Source organism: Bos indicus, chromosome 22, assembly GCF_029378745.1.
Source record: "Bos indicus isolate NIAB-ARS_2022 breed Sahiwal x Tharparkar chromosome 22, NIAB-ARS_B.indTharparkar_mat_pri_1.0, whole genome shotgun sequence".
Lineage (NCBI taxonomy): Eukaryota > Metazoa > Chordata > Mammalia > Artiodactyla > Bovidae > Bos > Bos indicus.
In genome coordinates, this window is record NC_091781.1 from 16343535 (window position 1) to 16355195 (window position 11661).

General features: G+C 44.6%; 1 protein-coding gene across 2 annotated transcripts; it reads left to right on the plus strand.

Moving 5' to 3' along the window:
• The first annotated feature begins 255 nt into the window (after window positions 1-255).
• Window positions 256-9516, plus strand: ZNF35 (zinc finger protein 35). 2 transcript variants are annotated; one of them, XM_019984388.2, is made up of 4 exons: window positions 256-386; window positions 2596-2908; window positions 3899-4043; window positions 7268-9516. In XM_019984388.2, the coding sequence occupies exons 2-4, from the start codon at window positions 2717-2719 to the stop codon at window positions 8518-8520; spliced, it is 1590 nt and encodes a 529-aa protein (XP_019839947.1). In that variant the 5' UTR covers window positions 256-386; window positions 2596-2716; the 3' UTR covers window positions 8521-9516. The 2 variants fall into 2 exon arrangements, with proteins under 2 accessions (XP_019839947.1, XP_019839948.1); XM_019984389.2 differs by having other exon boundaries at window positions 262-386; window positions 2593-2908.
• The last annotated feature ends 2145 nt before the right edge of the window (window positions 9517-11661 follow it).

Sequence of the window (11661 nt, forward strand, 5' to 3'; positions counted from 1 at the left end):
ATAAAACATTAGGGTCAAAATGATCAGGGCCTTCTACAGATGGATACTCTGTAGCTTCAGGCTCCCAGCTGCTCTCCTCACTTCATTGCTCTTGCCAGGCGTAGGAATGCCCCTTGCCCTGAGGTTCAGGGTCCCTAGTCCACCTGCACTCTTCCTCTAAGCTTGTTCTTCCATCCCTGATCCGTTGCGAAATTGGACACCCAACGAGAAGACAGTACCTCCGAGATTCCTAGAGAGGCTGGTCTGGCGACTTGGGGAGCCGGAAGCCCATCCCCAGGCACTTCCTGTCCGGTCATTGTTCTCGTGCCGGTAGGCGCCGGGGTCCAGGCCACCCGCCTTCTGCTCCAGAGCTCGCGAGCTCCGGCAGTGCTTCTGCTCCGCGCACGGTGAGCGGGGGTGGTGTGGCCTGGGCGCGAACGTCGGGGGCGCGGGAGGGTCCATTCCAGGGGTATGCCCCCCTCGTCCTCCCTTCAGGGATCCCAGCACTGTCTGTCTGTCCCGGGGCGGCTCCGCGCCCCGGCACTTCGGAAATCCGCTGTTGCCTACCTACCGGGGGCCTAGTCCCGGGGTAGGTTGGACACGAACCGCCCCAGGGGCCCGGCTTATCCCAGGATCTGGGCTGTGTGGCGTCTGGAGGTGGAGGAGATGGGTTGCCACGATTGGAAATAGGGAAAGGACGTTGAAAGAAAGCCCATGATAGGAGACTGTGCTGTCTAGGGCTGGAGGCCAGTTAGAATATCAGCAGTCTGATATCAATGCCCAAAGTAGGCGATCTTGTGTATACACGGGTGAAACGAGTATTAAGGACCTTCCTCCCTGATAAAATTCAACTAGTCATGGAAAGAAGAATTCTCCAGAATTAAGATTTGTTGCAGGACTGAAATATTGCACTACTCAAGAGATGCAGGGTATGGAATAAGTTGCCAATAAGTTAATGCAGAATAAAGTATATGATCACTTCAGTAGTAGCAAAAGAGAACTTAATGAAATTTAGCACTTTTCTCCTAATAAGACTCCTAAAGGGAAATAGGAAAATTTCAGTTTCTCCATAATCAGTTATAATGGTAGATTAATACTCACAGATTAAGAACAAAAAAATCTGTTGGCTTGGCTGTGATACTGGGGAACTGTTAGTTCATGGTGATATGATTTGTTTCAGTCCTTTTAGAAAGCAGTTTGACAATATATGTCACCTATAAAATCCTTTGGTTAGTAATCCCTCTATTCTAAAGGAATAATTCAGCAGCAGAAAAAACTATTTGCATGAAAAGAATCTTAAAAATTATGTTAAGAAAATAAACTGGAAACAAGGTTCTTTTACTAAAGCAGTGATTAATAAATAGGGGCTGGTTTAGTAAATTATAATATTATGGTGGTGGTGGTTTAGTCGCTAAGTCGTGTGCAACTCTTGGCGACCCCATGGACTGCAGCCCACCAGGCTCCTCTGTCCATGGGATTTTCCAGGCAAGAATACTGGAATGGATTGCCATTTCCTTCTCCAGCAGATCTTCCCAACCCAGGAATCGAACCCAGGTCTCCTGCAGTGCAGGCAGATTCTTTACCGACTGAGCTATGAGGGAAGTCCTATAATATTATAGGTATTATATAATATATAGTATTTATATTGTTTTTAAATTATGTATATTATAATATTTAGAGTACCATGCCAGAAGGAGGTGGCATTGTATGTACTTAACATTAAAACATTTACCATCTTAAGAGTGCTATTTTGTCTCACAGTTGAAAGAAATAGAAAAATATAAAAATCAAAGGAAGAGGACCTTAAAACCACCTGTGATTACATCACCCAGAGATAACCTCTCCTAACATGGTGGTGTCTAGTGCTAAGTTGCTTAGCAGTAAGTCATGTCCAACTCTTTACGACCCCATGGACTGTAGCCCACCAGGCTCCTCTGTCCATGGGATTCTCCAGGCAAGAATACTGGAATGGATTGTTGTGCCCTTCTCCAGGGGATCTTCCTGACCCAGGGATTGAACCTGCATCTTTTATGTCTCCTGCATTGCCAGGCGGGTTCTTTACCACTAGTGCTACCTAGGAAGCACAGTTGGTGTCTTTTTCTTGAGAGTCTTTTGTTCATACTATTGTTCTTGGTGCTTAAAACAAACAAAACAAAAAACTTTGCATTGTAATGACCCTTCTTAAAAAAAAAAAAGCCCATGGTGATAATTGTGAAAATATGCATCCCCTAAATTAAAAAGTTCAAGTCATAATTGTCAGTATGGTTGGAGGTTTTCCCTCAAAATAAGTATTTTAAATTCTTCAATATACAGTGATTATCTCTCTGGAGATGAGCAAGGGGTAATTTTTTTTAATCATTTTCTGTTTTTTTAAGTTTTTACAATTATATTAACTGTATAATCAGGGGAAATCAATAAACATTACATAAAAGTGTTTGTAATGTGATCATTATGGAGATAAATTGCCTATTTACAGTCCAACTCCTTCCATCCTGTTGAGGAATAGAGCAAACCCTGTGCTGTAGTGGCTGCTGCCTGGACACTGGTAACCTGTGGTCTTTGTGGCATCCAGGGAAACCTCTGCTCTACTAACAGTGTTTTCTGATTTCCCAGTAGATACTACTCATCATGTCCCTGGGAGGAAACTCAGGAAGAAGCTTTTGAAACTTAAAGATTAGATGGGGCTTGACTTCTGCTGGGCAACCCCCAGCCATAGGAATTCTGCTGAGCAGAGACGATGACCACAGAATTGAGAGAGGCTGTGGCCCTGGCTCACTGGGGCCCAGTGACAGTGAAAAAAGAGGAAGAAGAGGAGGAAGGCTTTGTGGGCCAGGCATCCAGCCAACAAGTGCACTCTGAAAACATCAAAGTCTGGGCCCCTGGGGAAGCTCCTCAGACATGCCTCCCTGTGTCAGAACAGGAGGAAAAGGTAAGCAGTGGTCGGGGAGGAGAGAGGGAGGATGGTCCTAAAGATTGCACATGATTTCAGGAGGGACCCTGTCCTTCCGCTTCCACACCTAGAGTCTTATTTCCTGGTGAGGGCTCTGGCCTTTAGTCTTTTGCAATTTAATTGAAACATACTATTCTATTGATGTTGACATTCAGTACTTTATATAAACCAGTGCTTCTCAAACTGTGCTACAGTTTGCAATTAGCTGGGGAGTTTTTTTATGAAATCATGATACCTATGTCATATCTCATGTAAGTTAAATCAGAATCTCTGGGGAGGTGGGCCCCAGATCTCTGTATACAAAAAAAAAAAAAGCTCTTCCAGTGAGTCCAGGCATGATTTGATAACTCTTACTTGTACTTCTCAAACTAATATATGTAAGAATCACCAGGGGTTGGGGTCAGGGGATATGAGGTCTTGTCAAAATGAAGATTCTGATTCAGGAGATCTGGGGTATTGGTCAGAGACTCTGCAGTTTTCACACACTCCCAGTGATGGTGATTCTGCTTGTCCACAGACCACAATTTGAGTCGTGAGGCTGTATGTTTTCAAACCTACACCTCACCATGACTAGCTGTATGAGGGCAGAGGTACCCCAAAGACTCTCTGTAATAATATGACCAGAACCTTGCTTCTTTGATCTTTAGGCTTTAGGAAGATCTACTCTGAAAAATCTCCCCATGTCTTGTCATGCACTCACTGACAAGTTAGGTTTGGGCAGTGAGATGAAGTCAAAGTGATAGGGGAAAAGGTAGCAGGCTTGCTTCTCTGCCTAACTCACCTTGGGGATTAGGGAAGACTCTCTGGCTTCCTTTTCCCTTTTTTTAAATATTTGGTGTTTTTCTTTCTTTCTTTTTTTTTTTATGGCCTTGAAGAATAGGTGCTTATGTTCTTGTCCTCAAAGTTATGATCATACCACCTTCCACCGACAGTCTCCTCAGAAACCCACCTGTGCCTGCTTGTTTCTAGGGTCAGAACATGTTCTGGGACATGGCTGTAGTCCTGAAACCAACACAAGAGGCACCTGCTGCTTCAACCCCAGGCAGCTCTTCATTACCAGGGACTCTGGCCAAGAGCGAGCTACTGGACACTCATGGGAACATGGCCTGTCTAGGTGAGGTCAATTCTCTGATTCAAAATCTGACTGTTGAGGTTTCTCAAAATCTTTTCAGAGGCTGCTGGTGTGGTCTCCTAGCCTGAGCAACAGAGAGTACTGAGGTGTTGAAGGTGTCAGGGAGAGCTGGGCAGAGGAATACTGAAAGATGCCTATGCATTTGTCATAGGAAATGGCTTGTTTTGCACACAGTTTCAAGACACCACACCAGGCAAACACAGGTAAACTCCAAATTTAGTTTTTTAAAAAATAATTTTACATATTTATTTATTTTTGGCTCTGCTGGGCCTTCTTGCTGCAAAGGCAGTGGCTTCTCTGTTGCAGATCACAGACTCTAGGGAGCATAGGCTTTGAGAGCTGTATAGTTGTGGCGCACAGGTTTAGTTGGTCCTCGGCAAATGGGATCTTCCCGGATCAGGGGATCAAACGTGTCACCTATTTGGCAGGCAGATTCTTTACCACTGAGCCACCAGGGAAGTTCTCCAAATTTAACTTTTGATTACATTTATTGTTCAGCAAGTTTCATATCTATGCACACATGTAGACACATGTCCTCTCCCTATGCTTCGTGTTTGTTGTAGCTTGGTGAGCCTGCAAGAGAAGCTAACTAAGATAAGAAGGGTCACCTTTTGTGGTGATTTTTTGAGGTGTTCTATTTTCATAGGTCTTTGTGGACTTTCTAGAGGATTTTGAACACTTGTGTCAGCCATGATGATGTCCAAAGTCAGTCATGATGGCTGACTTACCACCTGGTTCTCCAGGCTGGGACTCAGGATATGCCTGGCTAGCAGTGGTGGAAGCTTGTGAAGTAGGGACATGTAACTGGGTCAAGTGTGTGGTCACCATAAGTCCTGTGTTGTGGAAGCAGTCCCTGCATGCCTGCCAAGGCCCCTCTGGCACTGACATGCTATGAGTCTGCCTGGCCAGGGCTGTGGCTGAATATTCTGAACCCTCTCTCCTCCCTAGCCAGTTCCTCAAGCATTTGCAAACCAAGTCCCTTTCTTAAACCAGTGTTTTGGGGAAGGTTAGGACGGCCACCTTTCATATTCCTGTGTCTTCTTTAATTCCCCAAACTCTCAGTAACTTCTGTTTCCTATCTTTGCTTTCTGTTCTAGTCCTTCTGGCACATTCCCCTTATATCACTTCTTTTCTGTTTCCCTGCTTTATCAGACATTCATGGTCTGAACTCCAACAGCTGCACCCATCCACTAGGAATGGCCACTGTTTTCTATTTTTCTTTTTTTTGGCTGTGCGGGTCTTTGTTGTAGCAAGTGGGCTGTAGGCTTTCACTAGTTGTGGTGCACCAGCTTCTCATTGTGGTGCAAGGGCTTTTCTTGTTGCAGAGTATGGGCTCAGTGGTTGCCTCAAGGGCTTCTCTACTTGTAGCATTCAGGCTCTCTAGTTGTAGTGTGCAGTCTTAATTGCCCTGTGGCATGTGGGATCTTAGTTTCACAACCAGGGATTGAACTTCTGTCCTTTGCATTGGAAGACTGAGTCTTAACCACTGGACCACCAGGCAAGACCAGACAACTATTTTCTTTCCCTGCTTTTCCCAGCCAGGACTCACCTTTCTGCCAGCCATTTCTGTTGTTACAGGTAATGGCGAGAACACTGACTTCTAGCCATTGAGGGGGGAACCCCAGTGTAGTTGCTGCCATATCTCTGAGAACTCTTTGACCTTGAGCAAGTCCATTCTTTTTCTGAACCTCCATTTTCTGTTCTATGAACTGGGATCTGTTCATTCAGTAAATATAAGATTTGTTGAGGTACTGCTTCCTGTGTGCCCAGCTGTGTAACAGGTGCTGGACATATAGCAGTGAGTGAAAACAGCCTTGCACTTTTTTAGCTCCCATACAAGTGAAGGGAAATACTTTCATCTTGATAATAAAATTGTATAGTATACATGAAAGTACTTTGGAAATTTTGATGTGAATGTCTGAGAGTTTTATTTACAGTTTGGTGTGTACTCATTAAAATTGAATTTATTAAGGTTTATACATTAAAATAAAAAAATTTTTTTTTTTAATTTTTTAGCCATACCACGCAGCATGTGGGATCTTAGTTCCCTGCCTAGGGATCAAACCCTTGCACCCTGCATTGGAAGTACAGAGTGTTAACCCCTGGACTGCCAGGGAAGTACTTAAAGTGTATATATTTAAAACAAGTTTTTAAACTTTTTAGTATAACTTGTTTTTATTTCCTTTGTACATCTGGAAAAATTCAGAAGATGGGGCTTCCATGGTGGCTCACTGGTAAAGAATCCGCCTGCCAATGCAGGAGACACAGGTTCGATCTCTGATCCAGAAAGATAACTATTGAGCCTGTGCTCTAGATCCCGGGAGCTGCAGCTACTGAGTCTGTGCACCCTAGAGCCCATGCTCCGAAATAAGACAAGCCATGGCAATGAGAAACCTGAGCATCACAACTGGAGAGTAGCCCCCGCTCGCCACAACTAGAGAAAAGCCCAAACAGGAGCGAAGACCCAGCACAGCCAAAAATAAATAAAAATATTAAAAAAAAAAAAAAGAAAAGAAAAAGGAGAGGGGGATTCCCTGGTGGTCCAGTGGTTAGAACTCCCCGCTTCCACTGCTGAAGGCCCAGGTTCGATCACTGGTCAAGGAACTAAGATCCCAAAAGCCATGTGATGTGGCCAAAAAACCAGGAAAGGAAGAGTGAAGAGGTAGTAGGGGAAAGAGATAATAAGGAGAAAGTAAGATAAGAAGGAAGAAAAGAAGATATAAGAGCAGTTTTAAACTACAGGGAGAAAAATGGAGTAGAGTTTAAAAAAAAAAATCACAACAGTAGAAATAGATATAACCAAAAAAAGATTAGCTTTTCAGGGTTTTCTGTTGTCGAAGTCAGGGCTTTGTTGTATCCAGGGCTCAGCCATTCTCTTTCTCTGACACTGCCCTTCCTGAGTGACTGTGCTGGAGTTGCATTACCATGGTCTTAGCCAGCAACCAAACTGGACTGTCCCCTTGCCCAGTATTGCTCTGTGCCTTAAACATCCCCATGCCACCCACTCCCTTCTTGGTTGGAGAGTTGCCCTGGTCTGTGCCAGTAGGGTGTCTGGATGCTCGATTCCCCTGTGCAGTTGCTCATGACCTGCAGCTTACAGCTGAATTCAATATACTTCCCCATCTTTATGAATTGACCATCCTATTCTTTTTCTAGATCTTAAAAATCTGAAACTTACATTTTCTGTTTTTGTTTGTTTGTTTCAGGTGCTGAAACCAAAAATCGACAGTTATTGGTTCCAAAAATTGAAATATGTGATGAAACAGAAAAATCCTTCATCGTTTCAGGAAGAATCCAGAAAGTTGACCCGCAAGGACCCAAGTTAGGAGAAGCCTGTGAAAATAGGAACATGTTAAAGAGGCAAAGAATAAAGAGGGAGCAGAAAGATTTTGGACAGGTGACAGTGAAGGACTGTCACCTCCCTGAAAACCTCAAAGAAGAGGAAGACCAGAAGTGTCCCAAAGCTGAGGAGCGATACACCCTCAGTTCTGGCTCTGTTAAAAATCAGAAAAGCCAGCCTGGGCAGAAACCTTTTACATGCGGCGTGTGTGGGAAAGGCTTTAGCCAGAGCGCAAATCTCGTGGTGCATCAGCGAATCCACACTGGGGAGAAACCCTTTGAATGTCACCAGTGTGGGAAGGCCTTCATTCAGAGTGCAAACCTTGTTGTGCATCAGCGAATCCATACTGGACAGAAACCCTATGTTTGTTCAAAGTGTGGGAAAGCCTTCACCCAGAGTTCAAACCTGACTGTACATCAAAAAATCCACTCCTTAGAGAAAACCTTTAAGTGCAACGAATGTGAGAAAGCCTTCAGTTACAGCTCACAGCTTGCCCGGCACCAGAAAGTCCACATCACAGAAAAATGCTATGAATGTAACGAGTGTGGGAAAACGTTTACCCGGAGCTCCAACCTCATTGTTCACCAGAGAATCCATACCGGGGAGAAGCCATTCGCCTGTAATGACTGTGGCAAAGCCTTCACCCAGAGCGCCAATCTTATTGTGCATCAGCGAAGCCATACTGGGGAGAAGCCATATGAGTGCAAAGAGTGTGGAAAAGCCTTCAGTTGTTTTTCACACCTCATCGTGCACCAGAGAATTCACACTGCAGAGAAACCTTATGACTGCAGCGAGTGTGGGAAGGCCTTCAGTCAGCTCTCTTGCCTTATCGTGCACCAGAGAATTCATAGCGGGGACCTTCCGTACGTGTGCAACGAATGTGGGAAGGCCTTCACGTGCAGCTCGTACCTGCTTATTCATCAGAGGATCCATAACGGGGAGAAGCCATACACATGCAATGAGTGTGGCAAGTCCTTCCGGCAGAGGTCGAGCCTCACGGTGCACCAGAGAACCCACACGGGGGAGAAGCCCTATGAGTGTGCCAAGTGCGGTGCAGCCTTCATCTCCAACTCGCACCTCATGCGCCACCACAGAACCCACCTCGTGGAGAGCACATAGAGGGCAAGGGAGACCTCCAGGTGCCGATCCAAACCTCCCGCTCCCCAAGTCGGATAGAAACCTCTTGGCTGTTTCCTCCTCGGCAAAAATGAAGCCTGCTCTGTCCTACAAAGTTACGGTTTTGGACTTGCCTGGTGGTCCAGTGGGTAAGACTCAGCTTCCAGTGCAGGGAGCACGGGTCTGATCCCTGGTCGGGGAAGTTCCATATGCTCTGCAGCCAAAAAAAAGAAAAAAAGCAACAGTTTTCAGGAGTGCAGCACAAAACACAAGGCAGACATTTCAGAGGCTAGTTTAAAGAAAATGAAAACGAAGGCCTCAAGGCAAGGATTTTATGTTTAACAGTACTCCAAGTGATCATATTGTTTGAAGTGGGATGTGGCCTTCTTAGAAACGGGTCATACAGAGCTCCGTGATAAAGATCCTTCTGGGGAAAAGGATTTTTCACTTAATTTTGTTTTTGAAAACTCTGGTAATTTTCCTGGGCAACATGCAGGTTACTGGTGTGTCTGACTGATGGAATTCGGGAGCTTTGAACCTTGTGTTCTAGTATTTTGGGTTTAAGCAGTGACTCATGAAGGAAACCACTTGGGGTAGCAATTCAACAGCTCTCACCTATGAACATGATAAGTTTTCCATTCCCTGGGTAATTTTTTTTTTAATTAAACAAAAAACTGTCTGCCACTCCTTAAATGGATGGAAGTAGGAACCGGTTGTTTCCCTCATGGTCTGCACCTCATGACAGTTGGAATGGTAAAGCTCTGGAGACTGCTGATGAGTCTCTTCTGATCATTTCCCAGCCTGCATGACAGTCACTTGAGGATGGATGGAGACTGCACAGCAGAGCCACCGAGACTGCTGGGCTGTGTTCCTTTGAGAAGATCAACAAGTCTTCTAATAACAACCCTGGTTACCATTGCATTCCATTTGAGTGAGACGCTGCTAACAGACCCCTTCCCAGATAAGAGAAGTCACAGAATAAAGCTGGAGGCATGCCCACTTTGTCTGTTCTCATTCCGCCCAGGCCAGCCAGAGGGCTCAGTTTGGGCGTCATTGTCACTTTCTGAATGATCTGGTCATTAGAAGAAATAATGGAGCCCTTGTAATTCTGAGAGGACCCAAGAGGAAAATGAACAGAGAGGGAGGGGGCAGAGTGGAATTCCTAAGATCTTAATTTGTGTTTTTTTAGAAATTCAGAGGTATTGGCATATGAAAACTTTTAGGAGGAGGAAGAAACTGGCTGAGGTAAGATACCTTTGTTACCATTTGAGCCTTTATTCCTGGAAAAACAATTTCTACAACTATGCAATAGGTAGAGTCATATAATAATATTGCCTTGTGTTCATACAGAACCTGATTCCTTGTGTACCTTCTTGTGTAGAGTCATAATACCTGGCACTTATATCATGTTTTCACAGAGATCGTTACCTTAATCCCTGTTACACTGAAAGAGCTGTTTGTCCCCCTTACCTGAGAGAGGTCATTTAACCAAGACTAAGTAACAAGCCTGTGTTCAGACCCAGGTCCTAAATCCAGGTTCCCTTTGTTCTGCCATGTTCATTCTGTCTTGCACATGTAACCCCACCTGAATCTGTGGCAGAGTCTGAGAAAGGGGTAGATAGTCTCATTTTTAGGTGAAGAAGCAGAGCTGACAGATTTGGGGGTGTGCCTTAGAGTGACCAGCAAAACAGCAAATTTAAGATAGGGTTTGAGTCTCTTCTCTTGATTCCTGGGTCTATCTCCATCCTACTTTCAGCATACAAGCATTTATTGTAAATGTTATACCTAGTGAGAGCACTTGGGGGCAGCTCTTGTGCGTAAGTCCATGCATTTATTGTCTCATTTCTACAGGACTAAATATTAGTTACACAGCATTCTGTAGTTTATAGAGTACTTTGCCATACAAAAGGCATACACAAAAAGCTTATTAACTTCTTAACTTGTTTTCCCCTTTAATCAGTCTTTCATCAAAGTATGTATGACTTCTCTTCCATCAAGTCAGTGATGCCATCCAGCCATCTCTGTTTTAGGCCTCAATATTTTTTAAAACTTTGGAAGGGAGTGAACCACTGCAGACAAGTAAAACCTGCAGGTCACAGATGTGTGTGATCAGAGGTGGAGGGGAACTCTAGTATAAGGCAGTGTTCTGCTTCAGCAGAAAAGGACACTGACTACATCGGCTTCTGTGCCTCTAACGACCCTTGGCTGCTGAGACTCTGTGACCTGACTCACTGTATTTGTGTTTCAAGTGAATATACCAAACAATTTATTTGTATGAGTGAAACAAGTTCTATATAACATGCTTTTCTGTTCCCCATTCTACAAAGTGACTTTTTACATTTTTGTTTGTATTTCATCTCCAAATCTGGGTTTCCACAAATCACACCCAGGTTCAGGACTCCTGATCCTACACAAATTACGTGAGCTTAGTAGGTTGCACCCCACTCCAGTACTCTTGCCTGGAAAATCCTATGGACAGAGGAGCCTGGAAGGCTGCAGTCCATGGGGTTGCTGAGGGTCGAACACGACTGAGCGACTTCACTTTCACTTTTCACTTTCATGCATTGGAGAAGGAAATGGCAACCCACTCCAGTGTTCTTGCCTGGAGAATCCCAGGGACGGGGAGCCTGGTGGGCTGCTGTCTATGGGGTCGCACAGAGTCGGACACGACTGAAGTGACTTAGCAGAGTTGGTTGCTAAACAGATCAGATCCTTCCCCACCTCATAACAACTTTTCCTCCCAATTCAATTCCAACCCTCAAAATAAATTACCATCTACTTTTTCCAGTAGGGTTTCTGGTAGGAGAGGAGTGACTACCCTTTGTTATGAAACGTGGCTTAGGTTGTCCTTTTCCTTGGGGTCATTGCCCTTCTTGTTTTTTTTCATGCAAACTTAGATCTCCCACCAAAAATCGAATCTTCCCTGCAGTGGAAGCTCACAGTCTTAACCACTGCACTGCCAGGGAAGTCCCTTCATCTCCCTTCTTCCTAGGCTGGTCTTGCCAGAAGTAGATGTGAACTCTGAAGCCCCATTTTCTTAAGTTGCTGAGAACTATCAGTCTTTCAGCTCTCAGAGAGCTAGGCCTAACAACGAGCATTAAGGGTAGAATGCAGAAATCTGTTTTTACCCTTAAGTGAGACCAA